The sequence below is a fragment of the Lutjanus erythropterus genome, chromosome 21 (genome assembly GCF_056507025.1).
Source record: "Lutjanus erythropterus isolate fLutEry1 chromosome 21, fLutEry1.hap2, whole genome shotgun sequence".
Classification (NCBI taxonomy): Eukaryota; Metazoa; Chordata; class Actinopteri; order Lutjaniformes; family Lutjanidae; genus Lutjanus; species Lutjanus erythropterus.
In genome coordinates, this window is record NC_139337.1 from 16,784,445 (window position 1) to 16,802,048 (window position 17,604).

The following is a 17,604-nucleotide window of genomic DNA, read 5'->3' on the forward strand; positions in this document are numbered from 1 at the left end:
ATGTCAACAACTGTCTTTCTACACACCGTTACAATCGGCTCTGTGATGCAGACACATCTGTAATGGGCACTTTGTTTGAGGCTTGAATTAATATAAAGATTGAGCTCTTGTAAATACAAAATAAGGTGTCAGACAGCAAAATTCAACACAAAATAAGTGCTTGTTCTTGCATCTTCGCTTCTACAGGATATCTAGACAAAATAAGTGATCAAGTTTGACATAAAAACTGCTTTGCCGCCTCAAACTGATTGTCGTTGGATTGCCCGATTTTGACGTCAAAGTTGTTGCTGGAATTTCTGGATTCGAGAGAGTCGTGTCTTTTCTTAACATGTAACAAAAATACGACCGCTTTGATTTTCCGCGGATATTGAAACATGAATATGTGTCTGCTGACAGCCACCAACAGGTAACAGGTGTTGTTCTCAGCTTTCTAAAGGAGCACTGGTTCAGGTGTGACATGGCGTTTCACAGCTGGGTCTGCTGTATATAAGAGAAACTTAAGACCTTTCTGAATGTTTTGAAGGTACAGAGCTAAATTCAATCCACAATAGTAAACTCAAAGCCCAAAGATGATGCTTTGGTTAGGTCTCACACTCTGCGGTCTGTGTCGGAAGGCACTTCTTACTCGAGGAGGACAACGCAAAGACAGCAGTCATGTACTCAGGGACAAATTTCAATACTCACATACTGCAGAAAGAATTTACTGACATACTTAAAGTTTCCTTCTAATTGTGGCTATTCTAGTGAAAATGACAATTAATATTTTGTCTTTCTAGGTCATAATGTTGCTAATGGATAGAAAATAAAACTGTCTAAGGGATCAGACACTAAAAATAAGATAGTAGTCGGGCTATTGGGTCAGAAATTGTGTATTCTTATGATAAGCAGTTTCTTTAGTTTATGAAGGAAGAGTTTGATATTTGTGAAAATATATTTTTTTTCTCCCATGCCTGTATGCTAAATATGAAGTTAACACCAACAGTTATTTGGCTTAATTAGTTTAAGACAAAGACTTGAAAAGAAGGAGATGTCTATCCCTGCTATAGCAACAACATCTGCCTACCAGCAGCTCTAAAGCTCACTAATTAACATAATATATCTAATTTGTTTATTCCCTACAAAACCCAAAGGGTTAAAAAACAACTTGTGGTTTTACAGGTGCAGGTAGGAAGATTTTGTTAGCTTTGGACAGAACCAAACTAGCTCTTTCCATGGTTTGTGTCAAGCTAAGCTAAAGGGTGACTGTATTTATCAAGTGGTATCGATCATAGACACAGAAACGTAGATACTGTGTTCACAATTTTACATGTGTCTACACGTCCGCTATTTTGGGGACATCATATCACTAGTAGCCTCATTACAATGTGCATAGTGAGATTTCACTACAGAATTGACTGTAATTCAATTAATTCTGAACCAATTTTCATAAATTTAGTTTGTAATAAATGTGAGAAATTGAACTTTTGAACTGAGGTTGTTGGAATTGAATTCAGTGACTGGAGGTGATCTGATCAGCAAAACATTAACCTTCTGAACAGACACCATTTCCACTGGGACATACAGGTGTGACCAGCCAAACATCAGCTGTTAATTATTCAGATTTTCAGCTTTTGTGAGTTTTAGTATTAAAAATATCATTATTATCGAACTTATTAATTTACCACCAGTAACTGCATTTCATCCAAACAAGAAACCATTATCATGTTCAATTTCTCATGTTTATAACAAATAAAGTTTATGAAAATCAGGTCAGAATTAGGTGAGTTACAGCAGATTTTGTAGTGATATCTGCGTCTCTCAATGTGAGCTGTATTGTTTGCAAAAAGACCTTGAGCTCCCCAATATGGCGACTGCACAGACACATCACAGACTTACAGCAGGAACAAATGAGGCATCTACCTTTCAATATCCACGGTATCAATCATCAAGGAAGTAAGTGTACTTCCCAAAATGTTGAACTATTCCTTCAATCACTTTTGCCTGCTTTTACAGATTTTCTCAGTGAAATACACTGAAGCTAATATTTTTTTTCCTCAATTTTAATATCCTATGAACATAACACTTTACTTACGTTAGATCTGCCTTACACGACTCGCCCCATCAGGTCACCAACATGTCGCTTCTCTCCTTTAGCTAATGAACCAGTCATCATACGGCGTATATGGGGCAGGAGAAGAGCGAGGAAGCTATTAAAACCAAATTGCTCTGCTAGTGTAATGTAGGGTTGGCAGTTTTAAAGCAGAAGCTGTGAGAAGGTTGCATTCTATCATTTCTGACACGACGGTCCACTCCTATATCCTTGAAGCACATTTCCGAATGACTTTTTCCCTTTTTCCGGTTGTAACCGATTAAGGGCTTTAGCTGATTCATCACTGCCATCAAAGTCAAGCGGTTTTTGTGTAAGGCATTGATCAATTTCACGTTCTTCAGAAGGAGCGAAGTACAGTAAGAATGGGAGGATTATGTGTCAGAAATGGTGGAGTTTCCCTGGAAATGGTTGCTGAGGCGGCACATTGTCGGAATGAGCTGGTGTGATTTCATCAATTTCAGAACAAAAGCCTTTTTTTTTCGTTGTTTTACAGTGGAACTTGGGGTTTAAATACCTTATACTTCTTGTAAGGTGTAGTGCAGTGATTTAAAATAAAAAAGGGGGTTCCTGCTCGATTTAACAGCATAATGACAACTAGAGCTGCAATGATTAGTCGATTAATCGGTTAGTCGAATGAAAGACAATTAATTGCCAACATTAGCTGGTTCTCGCTTCTTAAAAAGTAAAGATCTGCTGTTTTTATTTTATTTATGTGACATTAATGAAGAGTCTTTGGGTTTTGGACAGTTGGTTTGACAAAAGACGCAATCTGAAGACGTCACTTGAGGCTCTGGGAAATTTTGCTGAGCAATTTTTACAAGTTCTGGACATTTTATAGACTGAACGATTAATCGATAATGAAAAGAATCATTAGTTGCAGCCTTAATGACAACATAAATCACTCTAAAATTACACTTACAGGATTTTTGGTGCAATATTTGAAGCTACTGCTGCTGTCACACAACATACAAACAAAAATCCTCCTTTTCATGGACCACTCGCTCTACAGTTGACACTATTGTTCACCAGGAAATGATATATTACACATGTCACTATACATATTTCTACAGCCTTTCTACAGTGGTGGGTAAAGTGTCCAGTTTTGGTGGAACAATTCTCTGTCATTGAAGGGGTCTCAGGCTGCAACTGGATTCACAGCCACTAGAGGGCGATGGTGCCTCTTCCTGGCGCTGGCTCTCCTCCCGCTCTGGCTCATCAGACAGAAAGCTGGGGAACGTCTGTGCTCGAGGGATGAAAGTCATTGTCAGGCCGCTTCCTGTGGAAAAAAAAAGACAGAATCTACTGAGCTTCTTTGTAGCTGAATTAAATACACTTATCTGTTTCATTTAACTGGACTTTACATCAAAGACAAGATGTCCTGTGTTCTTAGACAGTATATTCATGGCACAACTGTTGCTTAGCTACTGATATCTTTATATACAAATGAAGACTACAGGAATAAACCTGGCATTAAAGCCCTCTGGTGTAGGTGGTTCTCACATGATACAAAAATATAAACCCAACAAGATGTGACAGAAAATCGACCTTTCACCTCAAATAAGCAACTTCATTTCAGATTGATCGACTCCGTCTCATCTTTTTTGGGGCTGTCTGCTGTCTCCTCTCGCTCCCTCTCCACCTTAATTTAAATTAATTGGGCCAATTTGTTCTGCAGTTCATATTGGTTAACTGCACCGAGAGGGAGTAATGGATACTTGTGGGTGGAGGGCTGTTCTGTGCAACTGCGAGACCATTAATAATATATTAGAGGGCTGTTTTGGAGATGTGCACGGCGAGGTAGGTTGAGGATAAAGTGGCTGGCATCATGCTGATCATGCACTGAACAAGGAGGAAGTGGCCACTGATGAATACTGCAACACTGTAATCAGCTCTAACCTATAGCATGTATGGTGCCTGTTAATACAGACAAGAGGAAGTAGTTGCATGTCAATACATTTCATACATTTCAAATCAATTTAGCTGCAGAGGTTAATTGAAATGTGATTAAAAAAAAATTAAATCTGAATTTGTTTTCTATAAGCTTCCACGGTCACATTGACAAAATCGACAAAGAGATAATTTTCTCTTCTGCTGGTCGTGCTGAAGTTCTCATTAGTTGTGCAAATCATTCAAAACAAACACACACACACACACACCTACACACACATACAGAGGGCTGTAAATAACTATGGCTGAATTATTAAAAATATATATATCCTGACTGCAGTTAATTACAATTGTGATATGACTGATATGACATTTCTTAATTAAGCATGGAATTTTTACTTGTATTTTGCCATCGTCTTCTTCAGAATTTTGATTTTTTTTGTCTTAAAAAATGACTTAAAACATTAATCAGTTATTGAAATAGTTGGTGATTAATTTAATAGTTGGCAACTAAACAATTAATCAATGCATTTTTACACATGTAGGAAAACAAGATCCTACAGTAATTTTGGTGGAATTAACTAATCTTTTTTTTTCCTTTAACTTCACATAAATATTTTCAGCTTATTTGTTTGTTTATTTATTCTAAGTTTTATTTATTCAAGTTCATTAAACTTAAAATTTCTAGTACTTATTTTCAGAACCCTTTAGAACTTATATCTTTCTTCTAACTTGAAGTCTTTTGAAATGATGAGTTAAATGAATAAAGAGTTCAGGCACCTCATTAAATTAAGTTCCTCGAGAAACATGATTAGCACATAATTGAATTTCCCAGCATGCATTAAGTGTACAGGGAAATGAAATTCGTAATATTTGTCAGCGTGACATTTATAAGATTCTTGAACATGTTTTCTCAAGTACTGAATTAATATCAAGGGTTTTTTGATGAGAAAAGTTTATTTGTTTTGAATCATTACAAATTCTATCAACTTGTCTTTTCAAATTCAGTCAACTTAAAATTGAAAGGCAGCCTGGACACTAACTTTTTTTTTTAATTAAAACAAATAGTTTATTTTTGCTGTGTAGCCACCAGCAAAAGTCACGCTGCCACCAAAGGAAATCAAGCTCAGACGTGCTGCTAACTCACCACGACGTGCAACATAAAACATGACCCAGTCAGCCTGGCAATCAATGTCAAGTGGCTGAGTGAGTGTCACAGCCACAGAGAGACAGAGATGAACGAGTCTCGTAAAAACAGAAATGTGTGTGAAGAGAAATGATGCACAAGTAAAGGACAATGAGAAGGAAAAAACACAAGAAAAAGCACTTTCCTGTGTGAGTTGAGGGAACAGCTTGCAGGAGGAAGCGCAGAGGGGCTGGTGTGGGTGTGAGGATGAGACCAAAACAGTACCAGCCATAACAGGTGAGTCATACACACACACACACAGACACACACACACCTCTGTCCACTAGTCTTTCCCTTCCACCACTCCCTGAAATAAAGAAGAATGAGATAAGGCTCCAGCTTAAGGTTTTAAATGCAGCTCAGTCCATGTTCTAGAAGAAAATAAAACTGCAGGTTAAAAAAAAGAGGGACACTTTCTCTCCCCTCCCCGTTGTACTTAATAGATTGCTGAAACGAGTGGTGCGCAACCAGGCATATCCTTTTCACATCTTTGCCAAGACAATCCCTCCCCTCAACCAAGGCCAATTTGGGCTGAGAAAAAAAAAAGAGGCAGGGAGCCCAGTGCAGACAGAGAGGGCGAAGCAGATCTCATCATCTCCTCAGTCATAAACAGCAGTGTTTGTCGTGTGATGCCAGACCCCTGACGAGAGACGCGCTTTTTGGACAGGAGACACGAATGTAGACACACTCGCCTGCACAAAATAAAAAAAAATAAAATAAATAAATAGCGATAGGAACACAGAGAAGATGGTGTCAGCATCCCTCCTCCTCTCCAGTCCCTATGAGAAGCAGACAGTGATTTGTCAGTGCCTTTTCATTACCAGGGAAGGTCATGTCATCCTATCTGGCCTGGGGTGGCAGCTGCTGGGCCGGAGCAGACAGGACAGGCAGGGAGGGCACACACACACACACGCAATGACAGATACAATGGCGGACCCAGACACACAAGCAGCTATTCATGCATGCATATACACACACACACCTGTCTGCACCTTCCTCCCTCAGAGTGCGATCACCTAGATGGCACACTAGTAACAGGTGTAACCAGAGAAAGAAAAGGCTGCGTGGAGCACAAACTCTGGATTATGTGAGGCCGCTGACATCCAGCTTTGTGTGTTTTGTGCACACTCTGAGAAATAAAACTGTTAACTAGAACCGTATAGCATTCTTCAGCTTGTCCGCATTGAACCCAACATCGAGGGTTATCCCTAAAATCCACCTGTGAAAGGTTCCACCCACAGTGGTTCTACAGAAAACCCAACTGTGGTGCAATGGTTCCACCTGGAAACCTTTCTATGGGTTCTATCCAGATTCTTTTCACCGTCTAAGGGTGCTAACTAGAAATATCCCAAGGGGTTCTCCCAGAACCCATTTATATTCCGAAGGTTTCATATTGAACCCACCCAAGGGGTTGTCTAACAAGAATTCTTTGTCATTTAAAGTTGATTTGGCAAATACAAGGTTTTTACTATCGCTCTTAGAAATAAACCCTTTATCATTTTAAGTTTGAATTTGGCAGATACAGGGTTCTCACTGTTGAAGTAGGCAGATATAAAGGTATAAAGGAGGAGTAATGTATCTGCACTTTGTGATCTTGATGTTGTTGAAGATGAATATCATTTTCTGTTTCATTGTCCTGTATACTGTGATTTAAGGAACCATGTTTCAAAAAAAATTCAGCGGAAAAAAAATCCTGATCTATTTTGGTTGTCTGAAGGTGAGAAGATGCGCTTAATGAGGAGACCTTTGCCTTGGCAGGATTTATAGAAAATGCTTGGCACTTAAGACAGAGAACGTTGTATCAAACATAAGATGTTTCTGTTATGTAATCTGGCTGTCCTGATTTATTTATTTTTTTATTTGTGGACTTGTTGTTATTGATTTGTCATGTGTGCATCCAGGCTGTTGTTCTGTTTAGTGTCTTGTACGCTCATATGGGCTGAGCACCAAGACACTTAAATAAATAAAATCAATCAATCAATCAATCACTCTTCGAAAGAGAAGTGCTAACTAGAACAATAAAGGGTTCTTTCCCTTGTCTCCATAGAACCATTTTTGGTTCCTGGCTTAACCTTTTATAGAGGTTCTATTTAGAACTTTCTTGGGGGACCTGGAACCTGGGAGGTTCCACCCAACCCTTTTATATTCAAAGGGTTTCTTCTAGAACACACAGGGATTCTACAGATAACCCTTTTATACTTAAAGGGGGTTCCTTTGGAACTCATCCAGTATATTTTAGAATGGTTTCACCTATAACCCCTTATGTTCTAAGGCTCTATGACGGATCATATTTTGTTCTACAGATGAGGAAAAAGAAAATTGAATCCCATAGATTGTATATTGTGGTCATCCATCATTTTAAACATCTGACAGTTACTGTTGTTTAAACTGAGAAAACATCTTTGTCAACAAACTTTGAGAGACTCTTTCTTCAAAAAGATGTTCTTTGGATGAAAAGGATTCTTACTGCAACCCATAATTTTATAAAGAACTCTTGATGAACTTCAAAAAGGGGTTCCTCAGAAAGAAATGGTTCCGGTTAGAACCTCAGCCTTACAGAAGGAACTCTTTTGGGACACTTATTTCTGAGAGTGTAGTAAACCAGCCAGGAGCAACAACACAGTGGAGCGAATAAAAGATCAAAGCAACGCAGCCTAAAGATCGGGTCAGTTAATTTAAGTTTGGATTCAGATAACGCACGCTGATGATGTGAGATTAAAAACTTTCCAGGCATCTACCAGGAGGAGACCAAACCAGTTGAACTCAGTTTTACCTGGTTGTAATGAATTTTTCATGGGATTCAGTTTTGCATCTACATCTACTATATTCCTTGTCGCCTGTTGCAGATAAGATAGCGTTATCATCCTGTTCTCCTATCATCTTGTCCCCTTGCCTTTGATACTTGCTCCCTCTCTGTAAAATCCCCTCGTATCACTCCCAGCCGATCAAACTAAGAACAGCGCTCCATCCCATTAGAATTGCTAATGCTACGGCACTAAACTGTGGAGCACAATGAAATGCAGAGAGAAAGAGAGAGTGTGTGTGTGTGTGTGAGAGAGAGAGAGAGAGAGAGAGAAATGGCAACAAAAAATCACATAAAAATGGGTCCAAGAAAAAATACAAGCATTCTTGTCCCTTTTCCATTCCACTATTAGAGTTGGTAATTGAACCATTTCCGACAGGCATGGCGCCTTGCTTTTTCAACTCGAAAAACTTTAAAGTGCACTTATTTGTATGCATCAGCAAACTCGGAGAACACAGCAGTTTCAGTGAAATGCAAAAGAGCGAATAACATTAGGAGAGGAGAGGTGGGACGCAGTAGAAAGTAGATACATTGTCTTAGCGTATAGTTCCTGGAGATTAAAACATCTATCTTAGGTTTTTCTTAAAAAGGTGAAGACTTCAGAGGCTGAATTTTGTTTCATACTGTACTACAAGACAATCAGGACTGAGTGTTATTCTTTTTTTTTTTCTCCACCACATCCCCCAGTTTCTTTTAAACAAAACACATTTGACAATTATTACTTTCAATTATGGCAAACGAGGCTTTTGGGATGTATTTTCTGAGACATTTCCAGCTAAATGAAAAGCAGATGTGAAATCTATTAAAATAATACAGTTACTGTACTTCACTGCCAGGTCCCCCGTTAACTGAGGCGAAGAAATAAACAAATAGGTGAATAAACCTCAACGGGACAGGAAACTGTGTTCCTTAATTATTCCCCCGGACCCGCAGGGTATTTGAAAGCAACCCGAGCATGACTCAGCAAATTGACTGTGCTGATTGGGTATTCATCATGCACACAGTGATACAGCCAAGGAGCAAATGCAGCCAGGCATCATGGTCCAAATTTCTGATTTCTTACCTCTATCTGCACCCAAATCATCTTTGCTACTGTAATATTGTCCCTATTACAGGGAAATAAACTGATATATCTATAAACTGGAAACATTATATTTTCACATTAGGCTTTTATTTGAGCTGTCTTTCCTTGAACGGATTTGCTAGAACTGTCTGTGGCTTTGGCTATTTTAAACCGTCACCCTGCAGCTCTGACCACTGTACTAAATATGTATGAATGTATTTAAAGACTAAACTGCTATCTGTATCTATTTATTTCACAAAAATATCTGTTTTATGTGTTTATTATGGATTGCTGCCAGAAGTTTAGACTGCTTCATTTTACTGTGTTAGATAAGTTTAAGTGTCCCTGAAATATGCAAAACTACATTTATGACATAATATATTAATCAAGCATCTAAATTAATCAAAGCATGATTTGTATTTTAACCTCAACTCCAAAGACACACAAAAAAACAACTGAGTCTAAATAAAAGCTGTTAATGAATAGTAGAAACACAACAGATGGTTTTAACAGTAGGACATTATAATTAGTCAGAATTACATTGGGCCATATTGCATGATTTCCTTGAAAAAAATGTTTTTAACAGGAGGAAGCGCAGATGAATGTAAATTTGGTGCCTATGAAAACAATGAGGAAAACTGACAATCTGAAAAGCTCCCTTGCCATTTTGCATCGCCAACTTCCACTTCTCAGTTTTTGTCCACCTGTCGAGATACATTTAGTCAAGTCGAATCAAGTCGGTTTCATTAATGTAGCATTAAATCATAACAGAATTCATCTCAGGGCAGTTTTCATACAGAGTAGGTCTAGACTGTACTATTCATTCAATTTACAGAGACCCAAAAGTCCTGACCATGAGCAAGCACTAGACAACAACGGCAAGGAAAAACGTCCTTAGGCTTCGGCTTCAATACTGGAGGTAAAAATGACATCTGTGCAACATCAGTCAGTTCCATCCTGCACTGTGCAACACACACGGTGAAAAGTAGAGAAAAACCGTTTAATTGAAAGCATCAAGACCTTAATATTTTTAGCCTACAGCCTCTTAATTTTTCAATTTGGTATATGTGCTTCATCAAAGTCATGCAGGTTTGTCTACTCCCTGTTCAGACTGGACAGATAACAATCACCTTTGTTATTGATATCGAAGAAAACATCTGAATCTGGTAAGTATGAGCAAAGATCTGAAGTTATATCATTTTGAAATAGATTTATGGATATTTATCTATTGCAGACACTAGAGATCATGACATCACTGTAAAGAGTCAAAGGTATACTATGCAGGATTTTCTGATTAAAATCCCTCTCAATCATCACTTATGGCCCACTAGAAGTGTGTAGTGGTGTCTGTATCTGCAGACAGCCTGCGCTCTGCCTGTGTTTTCATATTTTCTAATATTTTGCTGTGTTCCAGATGCTTCTGACTTAAGCCTTTGGACAGTGGTGTCCCATGCATTTGTCCTATGCATAACACTATGGCGCCCCAAGCTGATAACAGCGCCCAGGATGTGAGGTCAGGACTCTGTAAAAAGGTAGTGACCAAACGTAACATCGCTGTCTCTGTCCCTCTGCTCTGCTCTCTGTCTGTGAGAGCTGCAAAAAGAGATATGGATACACAAGGAGAGCGTCCTGAGGACACAGTGACAAGACGAAGGATAACTGAGGGCGCGTTCACAAAAAATCTGGGCTTTAGAGTGTAACCGCTGTGAAACAATCGTAATAAAATGTTTTATTTTATGAGACTTTTGAGAAAATAATGACGTTTTTGTCAGAGGTCAGTGAGGGGTGGACTGGTGACAAATACTGAAAAATACTGAAAAATCATTGACATCTTTTTTGCAATATATATCAAGTATCAAGGTGATTTATTATCATTGTACAACACATGTCCCTTCATGCTACACACATACATGGGACACATACAAATAACTAAACTATGGATTAATACAAGGTTATTCAAATAGCTCTCTGTTGCAGCACAGAGAGCAGATGATGTAAAAGAGCTCCAGGGAGGTGGAGACCTTCTGCCAATGAGGAATCAATGCAATTACTGTATGTGGCTCTCCTCATCTAAGACAGCTCGCAGCCATGTTAAAAACAGCACCAGCGCCTGACGCGTGTGAGGTTCTCCTGACACGCCTCCCACAGTCCAAACATCCCGTGTCACAACGGGAGTTAAACTCCTGTCACTCCCCAGAATCACCTTGCCGTCCTCCTTGTCTGACGAGACCTTTTTTCGCCGCGTCCTCAAACACACTGATGCATTCAATTTATTCATGGGGGAAAGGAGGGGAGATAATGCTGAATGTGTATGAGCGGGAGAAGGTGGAGGCTCGTTCTGGGTCGGACAGACACACGGACGAAAGTGTGGGAGGACCAGTGGAGATGCCAGGGTGATGGATGAGAGAGGAGCTCCTTTGCTCACCAGAGTTTGGAGAGGAAGAGTTTAAGAAGGAGAGTTTACAGAGACTGGGCCTATAAATAATGACCCCGAGCTGGAGGCTTCTCTGTTTACTGTATGTGCTGGTGTTTGGAACTGAAGACTCATATTTTGCTTTTAAGCTTATCAGGCCACAATTAAATGATAATGAAAAAAAAAAAACACAACAAAATCCAGCCTCAGCTTTTCAAAAGAAAGTGATGACGTCAGAGCGACTTTCATCTTCGCCTGGCTTTCTGTTTCGCTCTATCAGTGAAAGCCAAAAGGCCCATAATCCTCCGATAAGTCTACTAATCAACTAATACCATAGACAGAACGTAATCTCATCAGCTCACTAATCACCTTTCTGCCTCTGGTCTACATCAGGACATTAACACAAACACACACACACACACACACACACACACACACACAGACACAGACACACACATCCTCTCTATGTGTACATTAAGTGGGAACATCACCTGCACCTGCTGCAGTATGAGTGTATTTTGGGTGACATTTATCTCTCTCTGCCTCACACACACAGACACACACACACACACACACACACACACATATGGACAGGAACTCAATTTGAAGAACGCACACAAATGCTTTTTGTCTCTCATAATCTAATTTAGATTATGGGTTTGTCTGTCAGCGTCTATTTGTTTCATCATAGAAAAAAAAGGTTAAAGACAGAAAAAACAAACTCTGACTCAGTTCTGAACAATTTTACAGCAACTTATTTTATGATTGAAATTAAGACTGAAACTAAGAATCTGTACTGCTCTTTAATGGGCTGAGTCTAGACTTCAGAACACAGTTAAAGGAGAAATCTGTAATATATTTAGTGTAATAAATTAGAAAATGACCATGCTATACCATCAGAATTTAAGGAAACGTCCTAAGATGAAATACTTGCTACTCTCAAAACACCACAACTAGTGTTTTTGTTTGCTTGTTTCATGTTAATTAGAGTTCAAATTAATTCTGAATGTTCACTGAACGAGTTAGCGTCTGTTTATGAGTCGTAACAAATCATTAATTATCTTTTAGAAGGAGTAGATGCGTATAATGGCTACGCTGAGCAATATGTCAATGGAGTCTAGCAGGCAGTGAGACTGAACTCCAACCCCGGAGTGTGTATTTTTGGATCAGTGGACTTTTGTTTTCAGGATAACAGGCTGAAATTACACTGTAGAACTCCTTGTCACTTGTTATTGTTAAATTATAACATTGCACTCGTCTTGCAATTCTGCAGCCTTCCTGCAGCCTGCCTGAGCTTCCTCAAGTTTAGTAAAGAGGGGGCGGGGGGAAACAACTCGCTTCAACCCTTGATTGTATATTAAAAAGGATTTCAACATATTTAATACACCGTCTGTGGCTCAAACTCACTATTTGGACTGGTGTACTTATTTTTTAACTCACAATTGTTACATATTGATCCTTTAAGTTGGAATTCAGATGTTATCATATTATGTGTATGAATAACATGACATACATGACAGTAAGTTCAACTGCCTTTTAATTGGTTATTTAAGAACATGCTTTATCATAATGGAACTATAAGTTTGAGCCTTTTGCAGGCCACACATAAAAATAAAGAGTTGAATTTCTGCACACTGTAGTTTACTCAATTTATTATCACTTCAATGTTTCCATCATGGATCTGTCAGGCACCAAACTCACAGAATAAAACATCTTTATTCTAGAGCCACAGGCTGTCGAAAATGAATAATGAATAATAATATAAATATAAAAAAGTTAAAAAGGTTAAATAGCTTATGCAAAATAAGTGATTCTTATCAAAAAATAGTTGTAATTAGGTATAAGTGGAGGCTGGAAAAACAGTCTCGTATCAATTACCAAGATTTTTCCACCTTCTTGATTGGTTGTTGCAGCCTGGAGCTCTAGTATTAAGATGTTTCAAATTGTGAATCAGATGCTTGATGAAGGTCAATGGTTCAAAGCTTTATAAGGTATATTTGTTATATACACAAGTAATATGTGGAATTATTCCTAAGTATAGAGTGAAAAATAAGGATTAGTATAAAGTCCAATTTTAAGAATACGTAAATAATTCCAATATAAAATATTACAAATTATTAATTAATTAAATTATTTGAATGTATAAGCAAATATTTGTTATTTGAGTAATTATTAATGGGCAATAAGTCCTTGACATTGAAATAATTTTTGGTGTTAAATTGTCCACAGCTCTGTAATAACATATGTGTGACATGTTTATTCCATCTAGCAATATATCTATTAATACAATAAGAATTATTTGTAACTATTAATACAAATAGCCCTGACTTTTACTGATTATAGTAAAAGTATGTTTTATGTTCAGTTTAATATTGTATATAGTTTGCCTATCAGATCATTTTCACTTCAATCTCATAGCAAGCAAGCTTGAATGTTTCCTGTTCTAAGTTATAAAGTGCAATCATTCATTTTAGTCAGAAAAAAATACATCTTCTATGAGTCCAACAAAGTTACAAAAAAATTTACTGGTCTTATGGGGATGTAATATGGTCAAGCACATATAAACGCCGTCCCTGTTCCATCTTATTATTACAGAACACATTTGCTGGAACCGTCACTAACTCTACAGTAGCAGGAATGTTAATACTGAACCATTATTTTAAACATTACAGTGGTCAGACAAATTCAACATTAATAAACTTCAGACAGGCATTTTTATGTTTCAGTTCCTTAATAATTCACTTCCCACTTCCTTTTAAATTTTCTTTGTAACAAGGTGTCAGATGCACCGTTATCATGCCAGATTTGTTGATATTTTATATAAGCAGTTTTCAATCAGGTACTGAGGTCCAGTTATATAAAACAGTATTTCTGCTGCACTTCACAGTCACTCCTCATTCATTCAGGAATACAGTCCAAAGATATTGTTAATATAAAATACTGTAATCCTTGTTTTAATTTATCTTTTTCTTCCTTGGTTCTTTTTATTGCCAGTATTTTTTGTGAAGATTTTATTCTCTCCTCTCTTTGAATTCTTTTTTAATACTTGTTTCTTAATGTGTAGCTGTCTTTAATTTGAATGTTAGGTGGGTTTCTTTTACAAGCCCAGGTTTTTTCATCCTGCTTGTGCATTTATTCACAAATAGAGAACTAGAGCTAGATTTTATTAGATGATATAATAAATGTAGTGATATTTGCAGGTACGTAAAGTGACAATTCTTGCATTGCTGGATACAATATTCAGTCTTTCACAATCTTCCCGTTTCTCCACCTGTCTTTCCATCACCTCATCTCGAGTGCTCTCCACGTTACCACTGACACGAGCAGGTAAAGAAATAGCAACACCGTGCGCATATGATAATTAGTATCTTCATGCCTGTACCTTGGTAACTGTAGAGATCTCCCACGCTGTTCTGACGCGTGATGTGCTGCCAGTAGGCGCTGCGTGGCAGGGAGATGGACTTGGTTAGCGTCTCTCTGGAGTGGATCTGAAACAGACAGAGAAAGCTTACAGTGTCTCTCACTTCCTGTCACTCGCAGTCACTCACTCACAGCGGGGGAAATTGCTCTGAGCATGTCAGTAAACAAAAAGCGTGCATAGTAGTACGCTATATTGCTGTTGGAATGGCATGTTCCCACTCTGAATGGCTGTTTGGCGAGCAGGATGAGGATTTATTTGGGATTATGGTGTTGTTGTGCAACTAGATGATGTGTTTTAGATTTTATTTGCAGCATGAAACTAAAGGCCTCATCTTGGATCCAGACTATGGCTTGAAATATATGAAATATTTAGCATTAATATGGTGGAAAACATGCATTTTCACCCATTGTGCATTTGCAAGTGGTCAGTTTTGTGTAGCAATTTGTGTGATTTATAGAGCTGAGGGTAAACGCCGCATTTGGAAATGTTCCCAAATAGTGGGGTCCAAGAGCATGGCCATATGGTCAAGGCTCATCAAACACTAGGCAGGCCTACATAAATAAAGAATACAGATGATAGCGGGGAGGAGGGGAGGAAGGATGGAGGGAGGAAGGAAGGAAGGGATGGACGGGTGTTGTGATGGAAGGAGGGAGTGGAGGCCAAGACCGTGGGGTGTCAGAGGGCTCCTGGTCCAAGCAAGGCTGCACTTTGGGGAGTGACCAGGCAGCAATACCTCAAGAGGCATGTGTACTCTTGTGTGTGTGTGTGTGTGTGTGTGTGTGTGTGTGTGTGTGTGTGTGTGTGTGTGTGTGTGTGTGTAAGCATCTTGTGTGAAAATCTTGATTTATTGCTTTTGTGTTCACTGGTTTCTAAAAATAAGTCTTTGAACAGCCTCAATTGATCAGCCTAAATCAAGGAGACAGCGAAGAAAACACTGAAACAATAGAGAAACAGGGCACTTTTTAAACTTAAAGGGTAACTTTGGTATTTTTCTACCTGGACTCCATTTTCCCATGTTATTGTGTCTAAGTGACTAATGAGGACAACACTTTCTGAAATTGGTCCAGTGTTGAGGGAGAGCGCTGCAGCCAGCAGAGGCTAAACTAACGTAAATCCTACGTCCTCTAAAAGTGCTTGTTTTTGCGACTGACAAACTCAGATTATTATTCTAGGTGTCTGAAAACATTATGGAAAGGATCCCTACAAACATAGACCTTTTTTATTACAGTGTAATACATGTTTTGTTTAACCAGACACAGTTGTTGACAAAAACATGGTAAAATGGGTTCTGGGTTGAAAAATACCAAAGTTGCCCTTTAAAATACATATTTAAATAAATGTGTTGATGTGCATGTGTATTAATAATAATATAAATGATTCTTGTTCAGTGTTTTCATTTCGCAGTATGTGCTACCGGATATATTAGCAACTGTATGAAAGCGACACCCACTATGCATACATTTAATAAGTATTCCTGACACTTGCTCTCATTATTAGCTGTTTGTAATGTTGGCAGTACTAGAATAAAACTGTTGGCCTTGTGTTGAGCTGCTGTGGGTTATCAGATAAATGTAAAAAAACGTACCTGGGAGCTCTTCTCCATCTCCTCCATCATCCTCTCATGCTGCTGGGCAATGGCCAGCGTGGCCGAGTGGACCCGCTGGTAGATCATCTCCCCCTCCCGCGTCTGGAACGTGAACAAACCCTCTCCTGTGTCACACATCCTGCGCCAGGAACACACACACAGAGACAGAGAGAAGTGCACACACTTTGATCGTGCTCACTCTTGGGTTGCTGATTTACAAATATGCATGGTTGAATGTGCACTTACAGAGTGGCGCATTGATATAACAACCCACTGAAGTCAAACACACTCTACATGTGAGTCGATACAGTACACAAACAAAGACACACATTCACAGAGGCACCTGTCACATCAATGCCTGAAGGGCTCTGCAGCAAATGTTGATATCCTGGGATGTTTTGGATATCCGAACTTGCTTTGTTGAAGTTTTTATGACACTTCCAAAAGTTGTTTTTCCCCTTCCTCACTGCCAACATTTCAATCAAACACGTACGCACAAGGCAACACAAGCACTTATTTTCATGCACACACACACACCTTCCCGACTCAAAAGTGAACCAGGTGGAGTCTCGTCCGTATCTGCGCAGGGAGCTGAGAGGCCACATGACGAGTTTGAGGCGAGCGTTGTGAATATCCCACAGGTAGATGTTTTCATGGGTGATCTGCATGGTGCACTCCCCGTAGATGTCCAGGTTAGGGGTGGGCATCAGGTACACGTTGAAACGTTCTGGAAAGATTAACAAAAACTTATTTAAAATTATTGATGCATGATCCACTTTTTTCAGTTGCAGTTTCCAGACTATAATATCTCCAAACTAAAGCCTTTTTGAGTTAACAAACTGATATTCGATGGTAAACTGTCTCATGTTATGTTACAGTGGGTGGGTTTATGGTCCAGTGCAAACTCCACCTGTATGTCTAACTCAAAGAATTCTGGGAGACAAAAAATATAAGAATTAATGGACATTTTATGATTAAATAAATAATTAATGAATTAATTTGTGCTCTGCATTTCCGCTATGGGAGAGCCATGTATAAAGAAAATCTAAAGCTATGTGCATGTTTATATCTGCATGCTAAATATGCAGCTACAGCCAACAGCCAGTTAGCTTAGCTTTGCACTGATGCTGGAAACATCTGGCTAGTGTGGCTCTGTC

At 38.7% G+C, this 17,604-nt stretch overlaps 1 protein-coding gene across 1 annotated transcript in view; it reads right to left on the reverse strand.

Moving 5' to 3' along the window:
• Positions 1-2,838: 2,838 nt before the first annotated feature.
• Positions 2,839-17,604, reverse strand: part of dok6 (docking protein 6) — a 65,456-nt gene continuing 50,690 nt past the window's right edge. Inside the window, exons 5-8 of the mRNA XM_084747163.1 lie at positions 16,985-17,174; positions 16,448-16,586; positions 14,824-14,929; positions 2,839-3,365 (exon numbers count right to left, since the gene is read on the reverse strand). Of these exons, the coding sequence (XP_084603289.1) occupies positions 3,211-3,365; positions 14,824-14,929; positions 16,448-16,586; positions 16,985-17,174 (590 nt within the window). The 3' untranslated portion in view covers positions 2,839-3,210. The remainder of the gene's footprint in view (positions 3,366-14,823; positions 14,930-16,447; positions 16,587-16,984; positions 17,175-17,604) is intronic.